The 18,701-nt window shown below is 46.3% G+C and overlaps 1 protein-coding gene across 1 annotated transcript in view; it reads left to right on the top strand.

Annotated features, from left to right (window-relative positions):
- The window catches only part of DPYSL3 (dihydropyrimidinase like 3), a 111,322-nt gene extending 98,012 nt beyond the window's left edge, over nt 1-13,310 (top strand). The window contains exons 9-14 of the mRNA XM_065875682.1: nt 982-1,138; nt 1,813-1,954; nt 5,917-6,087; nt 7,305-7,484; nt 10,956-11,118; nt 12,567-13,310. Coding sequence (XP_065731754.1) covers nt 982-1,138; nt 1,813-1,954; nt 5,917-6,087; nt 7,305-7,484; nt 10,956-11,118; nt 12,567-12,655 — 902 coding nt within the window. The 3' untranslated portion in view covers nt 12,656-13,310. The remainder of the gene's footprint in view (nt 1-981; nt 1,139-1,812; nt 1,955-5,916; nt 6,088-7,304; nt 7,485-10,955; nt 11,119-12,566) is intronic.
- The last annotated feature ends 5,391 nt before the right edge of the window (nt 13,311-18,701 follow it).

Here is an 18,701-nt window from a genome sequence, read left to right as displayed (position 1 = left end):
CCTCTCCTTAGTTTGGGCATTCCAGCCTCTCATTCTAGACACAGGGTCTGGGAAGCTAACCTCAGCTTTGCTGTGTCCCTGGTTGTTGGGTGTCCTTGAGCAAATTACTCATTGCTTTAGGTTAAGGAGTAACAAACATGATGCAAATAAGATGTGTCATCCTCAGGAATTGGTTTTACTTTGTGGAACCAAAGCATGTCTTTGCGACAGCAGGATGTAGTGGTTCCCAGTGATGTGGGCACGTATGGGGCTTTGGGCTTCTACAGGGGGGAAGAGTAAGAGGTGTAAAAGAAATCACATTTGCTTAGCGTCTCTTATGTGGCAGACACTTTGTGTATGCCAAACCTTTCTTTTTCACAAGGCTGAGAAGTAGACGTCGTCTTATTTCATCAATTCCAGGACCTATTTTTGTTTTTTGTTTTGTTTTTGTTTTTTTTTGCAGTACGCGGGCCTCTCACCATTGTGGCCTCTCCTGTCGCGGAGCACAGGCTCCGGACGCTCAGGCTCAGAGCCCATGGCTCACAGGCCCAGCCGCTCCGCGGCATGTGGGATCTTCCTGGACCGGGACGTGAACCCGTGTCCCCTGCATTGGCAGGCGGACTCCCAACCACTGCGCCACCTGGGAAGCCCCAGGACCTATTTATTCCACATTTTAACATTTCTGAAATGAGGATGAATCTTCCAATTAATATATATATATATATATATATTTTTTTTTTGCCTCAAATGTTAATTTGCCTCAGAATTTGAGAATTGATGCTGCATCTTGCAACCAGTGGCTTCTACAGAATACAGAATTGTTCCCATTTAGAAGATAGAAAAGCAGAGGCTTAGAAAAGTGGGAGAACACGGACTTGAACCCAGGCCTGCCTGACTCCAGAGCCACAGCCTTGAGTAGGCTTAGGGGCTATGATTATCTGAGCCCGGCCCAGGGCAGCACATATATTATATCACCCATTACCTCTTTCCTACCTGTTGCAGGAAATGTGGTCTTTGGTGAGCCCATCACCGCCAGCCTGGGCACGGATGGGACCCATTACTGGAGCAAGAACTGGGCCAAGGCGGCTGCGTTTGTGACATCCCCGCCTCTGAGTCCTGACCCAACTACCCCTGACTACATCAACTCCTTGCTGGCCAGGTTGGTGCAGAATGACAAGCAGCAGGCATTGTGTGGAGGCATCTTGGGAACGATGGGATGAAGACTGGAGCCGCCCATCCATCCGCTAGACTAGAGTCTGCAGTGAGGAATAAACATCGAGAATTCCCCTGCAGTGCTGAGCACAGATAACAGGCTCTTCCCTAGTGTATTTTAAAAGATACTACAGTGATCATATTAGTAATGGTAACAGCAGTTAATACGTATTGTATGTCGAGCACTAGGGTGAGGTTACACGTGTGATCTCATTGTTCCTCATAACAACGCTGTGAGTGAGGAACTGTTATCACCATTTCACAGACTGAGCAACTGGGGGTCCGGGAGACAAAATCATTTGCTCAGTTTTGATGACCACCTAACCAAAATTACAGGGAGACTAGTTTGCTGCTGCCCTCTGTGGATAAGTCCCATCACTCATGTGGGTCATTTTTGTTACACAAGAGGTGATCTAATCCCACCCCTTCATTTTCCAGATAAGGTAACTGAGCCCTAGGGAGGGGAAGAAATTCACCCAAGTTCGCATAGTTGGCGAGAGGGAGAAGAAGGATTCCAAACTCAAGTCATGGCACTCCACGTGCCTACACTAGACCCTCATTTCTGGGCCCCTGCGGTGCCTCTAGCCTCCCCGTTCACATGGAGCTTTTCTCCTTTGCCAGTGGGGACCTGCAGCTCTCCGGCAGTGCCCACTGTACCTTCAGCACTGCCCAGAAGGCCATCGGGAAGGACAACTTTACAGCCATTCCCGAGGGCACCAGCGGTGTGGAAGAGCGGATGTCTGTCATCTGGGACAAGGCCGTGGTAAGGACCAAGGTCCTAGGAGGGCATCCAGGGCCAGATCAGAGCCCCCTGCCGCTGCTCCTCTTTGCCTTGTCATGGGGGTGCTGGGGGCACAGAGGAGGCCTCATACCTGCCCAGGTGTCTCTGGAGCCAGGTGGTTCAGGTGGTTTGGGAATGTCCCTTCTCAGGTCATTTGCTCACCAAGGAGTGGTGTGTGGTCATCCGGGCTGTACAGGTGATTGTCTGTCAGAGTCTTCTGGCAAAGTGGCCTGGTTTTATTTTCCTTGTTTAACATCACAGAAGCTGAAAAATTTTTAAAAAAGTCATGCAAATGAAGTCACTTCCTAAGATTTGAGTAAAATTAATAAATAACTCATTATTAAGTTGATCATTTCCCTCTGTTTTATTTTTAAAACCCTGAAGCCACTCATTTCAGAGCCAAATAGAGTACATATCTACACAGTGTAATCCGAGTTTCCCTTTCCTTGGCTCCCAGGAAGCGCAAAACTAGATTTTAAACTAAATTCTTCTTTCCTTACCCAAGTTGTTTTGTGAAGGGGGAAAGTATACATATTTTTGTCTCTTCTCTTACAAACTTAGATTTTTTTGGTCTTTTTTTTACATTGTTATCTATTTATGAATGTGTGTGTATATTTATCTTGGCACTACCTGGAACTGTTAAAAAATAATATATATTTTAAAATTACCAACATGATACATGTTCAGTAAAGAACATTTGGAAAGTACAGAAAAGTACACACATGAAAGAAAACAAAACTCACTTATAATCCCACAACCCAGGGATAGCCATTGTTATCATTTGGGTGAGGTTCTTCCATATTTATCCTGTGTCCATGCAAATACAAACATATTATCTGAGATATGGGCTGATAATTACATTTGTTTTTACTGTGAACTGTCTATAATCCTTTTTGGAGTTAGAAGGGATAAATAAGTAAGTAAATGTATGTACATGTCCAGAAAAAAATGCGTACTTCCAGAGCAGTCACTTCCATCTTCTTTATCTTTTTTTTTTTTTCCTTCTTTTTTTTAAGAAAGATAAGTGTTAGCTCTTCTCTAAATGTTTGATAGAATTCAACTGTGAAGCCATCTGGTCCTGGACTTTGGTTTGTTGGAAGATTTTTGATCACAGTTTCACTTTCATTACTTGTGATTGGTCTGTTCATATTTTCTATTTCTTCCTGGTTCAGTCTTGGAAGGTTATACCTTTCTAAGAATTTGTCCATTTCTTCCAGGTTGTCCATTTTACTGGCATAGAGTTGCTTGTACTAATCTCTTAGGATGCTTTGTATTTCTGCAGTGTCTGTTGTAACTTCTCCTTTTTCATTTCTAATTTTATTGATTTGAATCCTCTCCCTCTTTTTTTTGATGAGTCTGGCTAAGGGTTTATCAATTTTGTTTATCTTCTCAAAGAACCAGCTTTTAGTTTTATTGATCTTTGCTATTGTTTTCCTTGTTTCTATTTCATTTATTTCTGCTCTGATCTTTATGATTTCTTTCCTTCTACTAACTTTGGGGTTTGTTTGTTCTTCTTTCTCTAGTTCCTTTAGGTGTAAGGTTAGATTGTTTATTTGAGATTTTTCTTGTTTCTTGAGGTAGGATTGTATTGCTATAAACTTCCCTCTTAGAACTGCTTTTGCTGCATCCCATAGGTTTTGGATCATCGTGTTTTCGTTGTCATTTGTCTCTAGGTATTTTTTGATTTCCTCTTTGATTTCTTCAGTGATCTCTCAGTTATTTAGTAACGTATTGTTTAGCCTCCATGTGTTTGTGTTTTTTACGTTTTTTTTCCCTGTAATTGATTTCTAATCTCATAGTGTTGTGGTCAGAAAAGATGCTTGACATGATTTCAATTTTCTTAAATTTACCGAGGCTTAATTTGTGACCCAAGATGTGATCTATCATGGAGAATGTTCCCTGTGAACTTGATAAGAAAGTGTAATCTGCTGTTTTCAGATGGAATGTCCTATAAATATCAATTAAATATATCTGGTCTGTTGTGTCACTTAAAGCTTGTGTTTCCTTATTAAGTTTTCTGTCTGGATGGTCTGTCCATTGGTGTAAGTGAGGTGTTAAAATCCCCCACTATTATTGTGTTACTGTCGATTTCCTCTTTTATAGCTGTTAGCCTTTGCCTTATGTATTGAGGTGCTCCTATGTTGAGTGCATACATATTTATAATTGTTATGTGTTCTTCTTGGATTGATCCCTTGATCATTATGTAGTGTCCTTCCTTGTCTCTTGTAACATTCTTTATTTTAAAGTCTATTTTACCTGATATGAGTATTGCTACTCCAGCTTTCTTTGTTTTTTTTTTTTTGTTTTTTTTGCGGTACGTGGGCCTCTTACTGTTGTGGCCTCTCCCGTTGTGGAGCACAGGCCCCGGACGCGCAGGCTCAGCGGCCATGGCTCACGGGCCTAGCTGCTCCGTGGCATATGGGATCTTTCCAGACCAGAGCACGAACCTGTGTCTCCTGCATCGGCAGGTGGACTCTCAACCACTGCGCCACCAGGGAAGCCCCCAGCTTTCTTCTGATTTCCATTTGCATGGAAAATCTTTTTCCATCCCCTCACTTTCAGTCTGTATGTGTCCCTAGGTCTGAAGTGGGTCTCTTGTAGACAGCATATCTATGGGTCTTGCTTTTGCATCCATTCAGCAAGCCTGTGTCTTTTGGTTGGAGCATTTAATCCATTCACATTTAAGGTGATTATCAATAAGTATGTTCCTATTGCCATTTTCTTAATCGTTTTGGGTTTGTTTTTGTAGGTCCTTTTCTTCTCTTGTGTTTCCCACTTAGAGAAGTTCCTTTAGCATTTGTTGTAGAGCTGGTTTTGTGGTGCTGAATTCTCTTAGCTTTTGCTTGTCTATAAAGCTTTTGATTTCCCCATCAAATCTGAATGAGATCCTTGCCAGGTAGAGTAATCTTGGTTTTAGGGTCTTCCCTTTCATCACTTTAAGTATATCATGCCACCCCCTTCTGGCTTGTAGAATTTCTGCTGAGAAATCAGCTGTTAACCTTATGGGAGTTCCCTTGTATGTTATTTGTCATTTTTCCCTTGCTGCTTTCAATAACTTTTCTTTGTCTTTAAGTTTTGCCAATTTGATTATTATGTGTCTCGGCGTGTTTCTCCTTGGGTTTATCCTGCCTGGGACTCTCTGTGCTTCCTGGACTTGGGTGGCTCTTTCCTTTCCCATGTTAGGAAAGTTTTCAACCATAATCTCTTCAAATATTTTCTCAGGTCCTTTCTCTCTCTCTTCTCCTTCTGGGACCCCTATAATGTGAATGTTTGTGCATTTAATGTTGTCCCAGAGGTCTCCTAGGCTGTCTTCATTTCTTTTCATTCTTTTTTCTTTCTCCTGTTCCATGGCAGTGAATTCCACCATTCTGTCTTCCAGGTAACTTCTCCGTTCTTCTGCCTCAGTTATTCTGCTATTGATTCCTTCTAGTGTATTTTTCACTTCAGTTACTCTATTGTTCATCTCTGTTTGTTTGTTCCTTAATTCTTCTAGGTCTTTGTTAAACATTTCTTGGATCTTCTCGATCTTTGCCTCCATTCTTTTTCCGAGGTCCTGGATCATCTTCACTGTCATTATTCTGAATTCTGTTTCTGGAAGGTTGCCTATCTCCCCTTCATTTAGCTGTTTTTCTGGGGTTTTATCTTGTTCCTTCATCTGGTCCATAGCCCTCTGCCTTTTCGTTTTGTCTGTCTTTCTGTGAATGTGGTTTTTGTTCCACAGGCTGCAGGATTGTAGTTCTTCTTCGTCACTTCCATCTTAAGCCATGCATTTAACCATTTTCTCTGGGTGAGGGTGGCAGCCCCGCTGATTCTGTAGCTTGCTGGGTGGACTTCTGTGCTCACCGTCTCAGAGGTCCCTCTTTGTATATGTGGGCCTTTGTGGTCCCCCTGCTCTGAGCTCAGAAGCCCTAGATGGACCATTTTGTGTGTGTACGTTTCAACAGGCCACGGGGAAGATGGATGAAAACCAGTTCGTGGCCGTGACAAGCACAAATGCTGCCAAGATCTTCAATCTGTATCCCCGCAAGGGAAGAATATCTGTGGGCTCTGATAGCGACCTGGTGATCTGGGATCCAGATGCCGTCAAGATCGTCTCTGCCAAGAACCACCAGTCGGTAAGACCTGAGCAGGTGGGAGTGGAGCAGAGTGGGGAATGTGGGCAGGGAATGTGGTGGTGAGAGACGTGTGTTTGTGGTGAACCGGGATAGTCAGGCAGGGACGTGTTGCAATAACAAACCACCCCCAATTCCCAGGGACTTAAAACCTCAACAGTTTCTTTCTCACTCCTGCTTTCCAAAATGTGTCGGCAGAGGAGAGGGGCTCTGCCCATCACAGTCACTCAGGGTTGGGGGCTGGTAGAGGCACCAACTCTCTACACGTGCTATGATTGCTGAGGTCGGGGACCAGGACATGGCTTTGAAAGCTTTTCCGAGATATCACTTCCTCTCAGCCTGCACTGACCAGAGCCAGGCCGGAGGCTGTACTTTATTCCAGGAGGTCAGGAAGTACACGGATACCTTGTGCCTAGAAGGAGAAAGAGTGGGAAAAAAATTGGTGAACAGCTCTGATGACTTCCTCATGAGGAGTTCCATGTGAAAGCTGACAGTTAAAGCCCGGTACCTAACAGAAAGGGTTTTAAAAATACAATGCTTGTTAGTAAAAAGAGCATTTTTCAAGCACTTATGTCTCAGGCACTGTGCTTTTCATTTGTTGAATCTTTGTAACAGTCTTCTTCAGGTGGGCACTATTATTAAGGAAGTGGAGATGCAGAGATTAATTCATACAGCAAGTAAATGGTGAAGCTAGGATTCAAACCCAGATAACTTGACTCCAAGCTGATATCCTTAACCACTTTTCAATAATGCCTTGCCCTTATTGGATAAATGAAGGAGGTAGGGAAGAAGCCCATTTGGGGTGGCAGTGGCCTTTGCTTCAACATTGTGTCATATTAGATTGTTTAATTTCAAGCTAGTGGGGATTTAAGGGTCATGTAACCCATCTACCCAGTCCAAGATGGCAAATACACCATCTCTGGTAGTTATCCACCTTCTCTTCGAACACTGCCAGTGACAAAAATGTTCTTCCACGTGAGGACCTTACTTAAGACTGGATGCTTCTCTTGGCCAGGAAGCCCACTCTTAGCAAGCATCCGTCTCCCGAGGCCTCCACCCACTAGAAGCTTGCAGATGCTTTGTAAGCTGTTCCTGGCTTACCTGGTGAGTCAGTTCCTAGGGGTGCTGAAGGCAGGATCCCAAGCACAGGAGAACCGCGTTCCTCTTTCTGGCCTTACTGCACCCATAACCAAGGCTTTGTCCCTCGCCCCTGTCTCCAGGCTGCAGAGTACAACATCTTTGAAGGGATGGAGCTGCGCGGGGTTCCTCTGGTGGTCATCTGCCAGGGCAAGATCATGCTGGAAGATGGCAACCTGCACGTGACCCAGGGGGCTGGCCGCTTCATTCCCTGCAGCCCCTTCTCGGACTATGTCTACAAGCGCATTAAAGCCCGGAGGAAGGTGAGAAGCAGGCAGAGCCCAGAGGTGGGGGGGGGGGGGGGGGGGGATGGGCTCTGTGTCCCATTCAGCACAGGGACGGGAACCATGAGACTGGGAGGGGTCTGTGTGCTCTAGATCCTCCCAAAGAAATTCACAGCACCCATCTCTTCCCGAAGGACCATTGCACAGATTTAATGGACTATAAAAGGGGGATTCAGAAACTTTCTTGGCTAAAGAAAGCTTTTTTGCAAACGATTTCCCTCCATTTTTAGAGTGCTTTTCCTTAAAGTAATTAAACATTTTAATAATTCAAAATAAAGTCTGTATCTATTTTTTGTTAATAATTTACTCTTCAAGGCTTACAAAGAGAGCCAGCAGTCCACACCCACCCCTCCTTGTTCCATCCCGCATCTGTCTGATGCTGCTCCATTGGCGCAAATGTTTATAACTCTTTTAGCAAGTTCTGTGGTTCATATAAAATCTTATTTATGTCCCTGATTTCACAGATAAATAGGTAGATGCATACACAGCCATATGGGTACATGTTTGTGTACATGTCTGCCTACCTCCCTACACGTTACAGACAGAGTAGCTCTAGCTGATGGAGGGGTGAGGCCCAGAACTCTGTCTTTCCAGCTGCCTCTCCTATCCCCACACTCATCTCCAGGTCGCCTTCCTGTAGGGAAACCTTAGGGCTCCTCAAAACAGGGTTTGACCAGCTCTGGGATTGTGGGATTTGAGCCGTGGTGCTGACCTCGTCTGTTAGACAGGATAAAGTCATCTGTGCACATGGGATGGGGGAGATGGTGGGAGAGGAGGAGGAAGGCGGCTCCCTTTGTAAGTCACTGGGGGCCAGGCCAGAGGAAACAGAACCGTATGCCACCTCTGTGCCTGGACCCACCCCAGGGGTTTCCAACTTCCCTGCAGAGTACGTTGCCTGGGAAACAGGCTCCGAAGGGGAGATTTTCACACAGGAGTTTTCCTGGGTGTTGCTTTCAGGATCACCCCTTGTGGCCAAATGAAGGAAGCAGAACAGGGCAGAGGGAGAAGTCAGGCTGGGATGCAGCTGTAACCAAGGCCTCAGCTGGACCTCAGCTGGGCTGGTCCTTGAAAGGGGTCTGGGCCTTATATTCACTCCCTCCACACACACACACACACACACCCGCCAACCTACAAACCAGTATGGGATGTGGGCTGCCCCGGAGCAGAGGGTGGGGCTTTGGGCCTAGCGGTTCTCTTCATCTGAGGGCAGTTCTTGGGTGGGACTCCAGTGAGCCCTTCCTATTGCCAACACCCACACCAGCAGGGAGAATGAGTCTTCAGTCGTGGCGACATTGGGGCGGGGGCTTGGGGACAGAAAATGGGTGCCCACTGCAGTACCTCTTAGAGAGAGAATCACAGAAACTCAATATGTAAGTGCCCCGCCCGACTCCTAGACCCCAGTAAGTGGTCGTCGAGCCTCTGGGTGGATGTTGGCAACACAGGGGGCCTTCCCATCTCATGAGGCAGCTGCCCACCCCTGCCCGTGAGAACCAACTTCTTTTCCTTGTCTGTTTTTGTTTTCAAATTTAATGTTTTATTGGAAGGGGAACAGATAATCCAATCAGTTATAAAATCAAAAATAGAGGATTCTAGAATTATGATGGAGACATAAACATAAATTGAAATAAATTATTCAGAATTCTGAGAAGCCTTTTTTATGCAAATAGCCCCAGCATGATCTTGGTTGTCCAATCACTGAGCTCCTACTGGGGAAGTTCCTTGTAGTTTCAGATGTAGGGTTACCGAGGCGGTTGTTGAGTAGAAGCCAGAGAGAATCCATGTCCTCCAGAGCCCAATGGGTGGCAGCAGCCGTATCCGTGGCCTCCACAGGAGAACGAACTTTGTTCGTTCTGCAGGTCTACCTCCCTGCAGCCGACCAAGCTCAGTTCTGCTCCAGGCACCTGCACAGAATGAGTTAAACCCATCTGAGCACCTGTGTGTTCCCAAAGTCATCTGTCCTTCGGTCTAAATATCCCTGCATCCTTACGCTATTCATTCATGACAGTGCTCTAAATCCCTTCACCATTCTTCTCTCTTTATGAGTGGTATTTTAAAGGTAGTTAGTATGGAGTAAAATTCCACACTCCGGTTTTGGCCTAATAGAGAAGAGAATGAAACTCAAACGTCCTAGGTATCAGTTTTGTATTTCCATGAATGTGACTTAGCCTCTGGACCCCAAGAGATGTTAATGAAATACAGTTATTGGTCAAGGTTTGGGGGGAGTACAGATATAGTCATCATCTCACCTGAATCATTAACATCTGAAAATTTGGTGAGCTTTGCCTCTGCACCTGCACCTGAGTCACTGATGGATGCGAGGGAAGCTTCTGTGGCCAGCTTCCTTGGATCTTAGAACAAGCTGTCCTGTGATGTCGGCTGTCGGTGTGTCCTCATTGCCTCACCTCTGGGCAATGATAAGAAACAGGCAGAGGTTGTGCGCCGGCCATTCTGCTGCCTTGGGTGGTCTTGCAGTGTTTGCATAATAGACTGTGAGCACCTTTGCGGGAGGCGCCCTGTTCTATGTGACCGTGAGCTCTGGTTCCACCACGCCTGGCGTCTGCTGGTGTTGCTGGCGGGTTCCACGGTCCCAGGGCAGGTGCTGTGGGACCACAGCCAGAGGCCAGGGGGTCAGACCCACTGAATGAGGACAGTCATTTCAATGACTGTCAGTGAGGACAGCCGCTTTTGATCTGTGCTGAGGAGCGTGAGGATGGAACTCCCATGCGGTCCTTGCCAGCACTTATGACCTTATCTCAAACTGCTACCCTTCCCACCCGCTCTGCTCCAGCCGCATGGGTGGTTCTTCTGTTTGATGACGTTCCCACTGTCGTTTCCTCTGCTGAGAGCACTGCCATCCACACCTCCCCCAGCTCCTCCCTCCCTCCCTCCCTCCCTCCCTCCCTCCCTCCACCCTGGCCCCACCAACAATCTCCTTTGGTCCTTAAGATAGAAGCGCATCTATTTGGAGAGGCCTTCACCCGCCACCTCCATGGTCACTCTATCACAACACCCCACATTATTTATTTTATACTGCTTCTCCTTTCCTTAAAATAACCTTTTAATTTTTTTTCCAGTTTTATCAAGATATAATGGACTTGTACAGCCCAAACATAAGTCTGAGGTGTACAGCATAATGGTTTGACTTGCACGCACCATGGAATGAGTACCACAATAAGTTCAGTGGACACCATCATCTCATATAGACACAAAATTAAAGAAATAGAAAAAAGATTTTTTTCCTTGTGATGAAAACTCTTAGGATTTGACTTATAGCGTACAGCAGTGTTAAGTATCTTTATCATGTTGTACATTGCATCCCTAGTAAAAATAACATGATTATTACTTTCTGGCTCTCACTACATGCACTTAATTCACTGCCACCTCTGTGCCGCCTAGAACACACCCTTAACTGTTGAGCGAATAAACTGCTGCCCGCTTTCTCTGCTGCAGATGGCGGACCTGCACGCAGTGCCCAGGGGCATGTATGACGGGCCAGTGTTTGACCTGACCACCACGCCCAAGGGGGGCACTCCCGCCGGCTCCACCCGGGGCTCTCCCACGCGGCCCAACCCGCCTGTGAGGAACCTCCATCAGTCCGGATTTAGCCTGTCAGGTGAGTTGGAGAAGCTGATGGTGAAGGTAGTGAAACGGGGAGGACGGAAGGGGGAGGGGAAGTTCAGCGCTGCGAGGTTAGCGGTGATGCCTGGAGCTAACCCAGATTGCCTTCTAGGGAGATGGTCACAGGGCCGCAAGCTGGGAGGTTTGCTGAACCAAAGAGAAGTCCTGGTGGGAAAGGCAGCCAGGGCTCAGCCAGGTTAAAGATCAGGTTTAAGTGATGGCCAATTCTGCTTAGAGATCACACCTGGCGGGGCCGGGGGCGGGTCGGGGCGGGGCCGGGGGCGGAGCGGGGCCGGGGCCGGGGCGGGGCGGGGCCGGGATGACTTCCTTATGAATTGAGCGTGATTTTCTGCGTTAGACAGAGAGCCCAGCAGTATGCTTTCTTTCCTTTGTTTGCGCAGGTTACCAGATAGCTCAGATTATTTTTATGCTCAAATTGCAGTAGCTTCTTCTAATCTAGGATTTTAATTCTACTCTCCCCTTCCTTGTCATGATGATAATGCTAGCAATTACTGAACATTTACCATGGCTTAGCTGTATCATGAATCTTTAAGAACTATGATATTCATAGAAAATATTCAATTGCTCAATAACCAGTAGCCTTAAAATGGGGAAAGATAAGTGTAGATTTGCATCACTATATTGAAAATTGTAAAGTGAGGGAAATGAGATGACAAAAAAGGAAAGAGACATGTAAAGGGACAGTATCTGTGGGGAAGAAAGAGGAGGAAGAAGTGGGAGAAACAGGAAGATAGGGAGGAAAAGACATAACGGGCCATAGGGGAGGAAGACGAAAAGTGCTAAAAGTTAAGGTGACGTTGTCAGAGATCACATATGCTAGTTGCCAGAAATTTTTCAGTGTTTTTCCATTTTTCGTTGCTCCCTGGCCACCGTCACCGGTAAACTTGTTTTGGCTCCTTTCTGAAAGGACATGAGTGCATATCATATCAGTGTTTCCTTTTAGCTGCGGCCCCAGGCCAGACTATCACCACTGCAAGCTGTGAGACACTGGGCAGGTTGCCTAACCTTTCACAGCCTCAGTCACCTCCTCTGTAAAATGACGTAATAACAGTACCTGCCTCAAGGGTAGCGGTGAGGACCGAATGGAATGATCTGACGAGTATTTCAAACGTTGCTCGTCAAAACGAATGCGAGCAGCTATTTTTCATATCATTCCCGTTGTTCTTTTTATTATCACTGTTATGATGCCGAGGGTCCGATGAAATCCAGTTAAGACCCTGGCTTTTCCTGGCAAAGGCTCGTTTTCAGGATGGTGGGTATGAAAAGCCTGGAATAGCTGTGACAGACTGGAACGGAAGTTTCTTGGGCGATGAGGAAGGCATTTAATATCTTACACTCTTCAAATTAATCCATTTTCTCTCTTGTCCACACCCCCCTGTCTCTCTCCCTTTTTAATCCCTGGGAACTTATTGCCACCTGCAGGCACCCAAGTGGATGAGGGGGTCCGCTCGGCCAGCAAGCGCATCGTGGCGCCCCCTGGAGGCCGCTCTAACATCACATCCCTGAGTTAAGCGACCCCTCCCCCAAAGAGAGGGGCAGAAGCAAGAAGCGATTCTTTTGAAGCCAAAATGGTACACCAATATTTAAGAAGGAAAGTGAATCCAAACAGTTTCGATCTAAAGAATCAATAAGCCTCAAGCCTTATGTTTCTCCAATGTTAACGCTCGCTTGCCTAGCTTTACGATTATTGCTTTGTTTTCTGTTTATGCATAGCCTTGATTTGTTGGACGCCCCTCCCCCCCATTTACATGCATGCAATCAGGCCACTAAGGTAAAAGCCTCCGCTATATAGTGTTGAGAGCGTGTGTAGTGCTGCATCTTATGACAAGGGGACAGACAAAGCTGGGACGTCAGGAAAATGAACAAAAGGGACGCCAATTATTTGGGGTGAGTGGGTGGTGGGAGCCCAGAGCAAGGCAGAGGGCTCAGAGGGACTGGGGTAGGGTGTGTGCGGGGGAGGCGGGTGGGTGAGCATAAGGGGTCTTGTGTATTGTGTTGATGAAGTAACGTTGATTTCCACGGAAGATGGCCACTCGGGGCAGCTGTCACGCCATCACGGTCCCCTGGGGTCTGCGGAGAAGGCAGGCAGTCTTCGCGTTCTGGACCTTGTCACATCCCCTCCTAGTAGATTTTATCCCTTGGAACATTTTATGAAAACACCAAAACACCAAAACCCAACCATTGCTTCCACCTGCTTGGTTGTGCCAGTGTTTGGTCGGGCCTCTTTCTCACTGTTGCTTTCAAATTCTTCTCTTTCCTGGGCTGGGAAGGAAGAGGGGAGAGAGGAAAGGACCTTTCTCTTGCTCTTGCCCTCCCTGCCTCTTTGGTGCTCTTAAAAGGCAGCAGCTGGGAGCACAGCACAGGCCCTGGGGGGAGGGCAGCCACGCTTAAAAAGCGCCTCCCTCTAAACACGTGTTGGAGCTCACCTCTCACGGCTCTTTGCAAACCGAGGCAAGCAGGGGGCTTCTCGAGTTAGGACTGGAGCTGAGATGGGCTTCTCTTGCCAGGGGTGAGTGATTCTCTTGATCTCCTAAGATCCAGGCACATCCATGATTGAATATGATTTTTTTGTCATTATTGTTAAAAATTCGTTTGCTTAGATGTTCCCTAGCTTTTATTACTAATAGGGAGTCTCAGCTCCTATGGGAGGCCAGCAGGGATGTGGGAAAGCCAGTCTGGAGCAGAAGGTGCAAGCTCTGTGGCCGTGCTTCTCTTTGTCAATTCTGAACCATCTCTTTCCCCTTCTGTTAGCATATCCCTTAGGGGAACTTTTTGTTTTAGTACCAGAATCTCCCAGTGAGTGGAAGTGACATGACACGTAAAGGAAATTAGCATAAAGCATTAGTATCCACCTTGTCTGTCAGACATGAATGTCCAATTCCCTATCATGCCACTTCTGAAAATTCAGTTTTGGAGCAAGTTCTGTGAGCCCAATGAGAATCTGTAGAACCAAGAGGCCCATATGCAGGAAAAATAGATTCAACCTGGGATCAGACTTCGGTGCTCAGGGGATCCAGCTGGTAGATCCCGCAACTCTGTGTACTAAATACTTTCATGAAAAGAGCAGGCCTCGAGCACCTTTCAGGTACATAGGAGAAGCCATTATCTCTGCAAGTTTTAATAAGACCAGAGAAAAGGGGACACGTGGCTAAAAAGGAATTTGGAAATAGCCAAGGAAGAGGATTTCCCTAGCAAGCTACTTTCTGTTCTACTCATGAAAAAGATGATTTCCCTTCATAAAAGGAGTCTTGTTGTTTTTAAGGCTTTTTCACGGTGCCTTTATTTTAAGGGAAACATAAGCGAAGGGGAGGATGTAGCTCTTGATTTGTAACTCAAAGATGTGGGGGCCTGTGGTACAACAGAACTCAGAATGACAGTTTTGCAAGCAGAGGAGCTAGTCAGATCTGAAGCATCTGTATATATGCCTCATTGGCTGGGCTGGGCTTTAGGATACGTTGCAGTACCAGCTATAAACACCGGATGGAGGAAAAGACACGTATATGACTCTAGTCTGAGCATCCACTTGTGTGCCCTCTGTTGCTCTTACCCGGCCTGAGTCCAACTCATCCTCCCCATGACCTCTCTGTGCTTTGAAAAATAAATCTTTCATGGCCAAGTTGGTTGCACTTGGGACTTCTGAATGAAACACTCAAGCAGAACTTTATATTCTACCCAGGTTTCCTATGCTGTAGGAACAACCCCTATATGTCTTCACGATGGGCAACAGGATCTGAGGAAGTCTCCCTGTCTTCACGTACAATTAGTAACTTTCCAAGCATAGAGAGTTCTGAGAACTCCAAGAAAACTCCCACCATATTCTTGACTTTGATTTCTGATGCCTTGTTACTTAAGTTAAAATTTATATTCAAATGTGCCCTGTTCTATGAGACCCGTTCAAGAGCCCTGTCCTAAGGGTTTAGGAAGAGAACATGGCGGTGAGTCACAGCCCTCTCAGAATTCCCTGGCATCTCATCCACGTGCGGGAGGCCATGCCGGGTCTTCCGTCTCCCCCAAGCTTTCTTTTGCTGTCTCATCTCTTGGCCTGGCCCCTCTCTAAGGGGGGGATGTCAGTCACCTGGGCTTCTCTCTGGGGCAGCCACCATCTTGGGTAGCTGAGAAGGTATTAGTAGAACTGTTAAATCAGCTGCCCCACTAGAGATATTTCCTCTAAGTTTTCTAAAGATGGCAGTGTTGTAGTTATCCTGAGAATGGGTTTCTTCAAAGTCCAGCCATCCTATGGCCTTTTTCTTCATGACTTCACGCAGAGAGTCATGTTCTGCTCCACAGGCCTCAATCCCAAGCCTGCACTTGGCCTCCCCCTGAGAGATCTTCCCAGCAGCTTCCTGCCACAGCTTCTCAGGCCTTTTCCCCTGGAAAACTCCAGCTCGAGTCCCAGTGTACACATGGGCTGTCCTGAGCAGCCAGCATTCCTTTTAAGTTCCCCTTTGGAAATGGTGTGTGGGTGTTCAGTTGTGTCTGGTGACTATGGACAGACAGTAAATCTCCCTGTGATCTGTGGTAGCTGTGAGGCAGCTCTGGAACGCGAAGAGCTGTTTGCTTTGAACCGTGAAGAAAACTGTGTTTTGAGTTTAGCTGAAATTAAGAAAAAAAAGTTCATCAAGTGACTGTTAATGTAAACCTGGTTATTAAAATAACTATAAAATCGCAGCTGTGGTTGTGTAGCCTTTTTCTATGTGTGTCATGCCGGTCGACCTAAAGTGTGACAACTGTACCATAGAACTGACAGGGTTATTAGTAGGAGGGCACATCTGATGTAAACCCTGAGAAAATTTGGGAGTTTTCTGTCTTTTCAGTTGAGCTTGAGGTTTTGTTTTGGCCACAGAGTTAGATGACCATTATTAGAACTTTGGGGAATAACTAATTTTTTTTAATGTTCATCAAATTTAGCATTAATGTACAAGGCCATTTGGGAAAAATCTAGTTGAGTACAGGACAGATCCTGAAAAGTTTTGTTTGTTTTGGGTTTTTTGTTTGTTTGTTTAGGTCGTCCCCTTAAAGCATTTTCTGCTTCTTTCTAAAAACTTGGACTTTGAGAAAATTCAACCAAAGCACGTTTCAAAGTATATTTTTTAGCAGACTGTTCCCAAGGTGTCTAACGCGTGTGGGGAAAGTATTGTTTACTATAATAATCTGAGAGATTTAAAGTACATATCTTCAAGTTAAAAGCTCTGAGAAATTTTATGTCTTTCAAAATGTGTCCACCTTCTATATCATCTTTTACGCTCTGCCAAACCTGTTATACTAAACCCTTTTGGGGATACACTCCTGGATCCAATTAGAATTTATGCAGGGCATTTTTCATTGCAAATGTTAGATGTGTATAGGCAAAGAAAAACTTTTGGAAAGGGTTTTTTGAAGTCTGGTGTAACTGAAAACTTCAGGGATAGATTTGGGTAGATTGAAGCATAGCTGGATCGAGAATATTGTTTCTCTCCATCTCTTAGCCCTGCTTGCCTTTATAGTAAATGCCTCATTCTTAGGAAAGCTCTTTCCGTGTGGGAGCAAAACTGACCATCAGCGCCAACAAGTTTGCATTTTTTACCTGCCTAAGAGATTTCAGGGGGAGAGAGGTTCTCTCCGTAGTGCCAGCCAAGGAGACGGATTCTGATTGGTCCGGCTTGGTCACGTGTTCACCATTGCCCTCGGCACTGTGGCCTGGAGACTGGGACTGACTGGCCACACCTGGTAACACACCCGGCCCCTGAGCCCCCTGAGCCACCTGAACCACGTGGACTGTCCGTAACTCGAAGAAAATCAATTTGTGATCCCAGAAGAGGAGGGCATGGATGCTAGGCAGATACACAGCAGGTGGCCACGGCAGCATTCTCAAGCCTGCAGGGCACGACTGTTTTCTCAGCACGGTATCTGTGTGTAGGCTGGGGCAGGTGCGGGAGAGGATCAGGGGATGGTAATTCCTGGTGAATTGCTTTTAAGTGTGATGAACGCCCAGGTGAAACCACGTCAGAAGCTACTCTGAGCGTATAAGGAATTATTTCAGTTTGACGTTCAAGGTTTGATGATTAAGAAGCTTTCGCCCACAGTCGCATTTGGGGGCTTGAACTCAGGACCGGTGAAACACCTCTCCCTGCTCAGGACCATGGCAGCAGCTGAGCTCTGCTTAGGATAAGCTTGGGTGTAAAGGGCAGGGTCAGTGCTTAAAATGATCTCAGCCTGCAGGGCTCTAAAAGGGATGAAGCAGTTTTTTTTGTTTTTTTTAAGTTAGTGCAATTCACACATTGACTTTCACACCTCTGCGGACTGGAGGTATTCAGGGTCGAGTCACATCCACCAGGTGGGGAATGAGAACGCTGAATAGGAATAACAAGGTCCCTCTGGTTTGGAAGAACTTTCTGGAATCAACTCCGTTACCATCAAGCTATCACAAGGAGAACACCAACCATGAGCAGGAGATGGGATGAAAGGGCCAAAGCAGCCTGCAGGAATGAGGTGGCATCCTTAAGGCTGGCATTCCTCAGAATGGAAGGTCTAGATCCTGCCCTGTGATCGGTGGACGCTGAGAACAAGACAGCACACTTCACATGACCTGGACAAGAGTACTCTGCATGCAGGACTGCAGAGCCCACAAGACTTAGGAGAACCTATCCCGGGAACCAGTTAGCCTGTGGCTGCTAAGCTGTTGTGGGTCTGAGAGGTGATTGGAAGGCCCCTTGATTCTCCCCTGAGGCAGGAGTTGCTTCTGGCTCCAAGAGTTCAGAGCTGTCTGTTAACCTTCCTGTCCCGGGATATGGGCCTTGGACCATCCACCTGCTGCTTGGGTATGTGGAACCGGACAAAGATGTGGAGAGGTAAGAAGGGAGAGTGCTGAAAAAAAAAGAGGTGCAGGGACTCTCCATGGCCTAAAGGTCATAGTGAAAGGCAAAATCCAGAATACTGGGCTGTGCCTCCTTAGGTGTGAATACTGGAGGAGTCAGGTTTTCGGTTTCTACATATGTGGAGCAGCTAGATTGCGCTGCATTTCATAGGTACAGTGCCAGAGGGTTAGAACACCATCTCTAACATTCCATAGTTCTAGAACATCATCTCTAACACCAGCTTGTCTCTAGTAAAGGACATTCCTCACAGCAGGAAATGGAAGTAAGACCAGGTGACTTTGACCCTACCCCTAGGGGAAACGATTACACACACACACACACACACACACACACACACACACACACACACACGGCTGACAAAGAAGGAAGTGGCTTATGGTGTACAGAAGACATTTTAATACACACAGGCACACTGACAGTACATATGCTACAGCTCAGCAGAAGCACAGATTTCCCATCCAAGGGCTACCTGTTCACAACAGCACAGTTTGTGAACTGTGTTTGGATTTTTCACATCAGTGTTGAATATCAGACACACTGAGATTGTAGGAAACGGTAATCACAGGCACGGTTTCTAGGAAACAGGAATTTGTGTCGACAGAATGCAGGGACAACTGGATACTGAAACAGTTCACTGCTTTTCATGCCTTTTCATTCAGCCCTTGAAGAATTAAAGCCTTAGCATTACTGTGTCAGCCCAAAG

This window comes from Phocoena phocoena, chromosome 3 (assembly GCF_963924675.1).
Source record: "Phocoena phocoena chromosome 3, mPhoPho1.1, whole genome shotgun sequence".
Taxonomy (NCBI): Eukaryota; Metazoa; Chordata; class Mammalia; order Artiodactyla; family Phocoenidae; genus Phocoena; species Phocoena phocoena.
The sequence above is the reverse complement of the archived record's forward strand: the minus strand, read 5'-3'. Positions and strand labels throughout refer to the sequence as shown.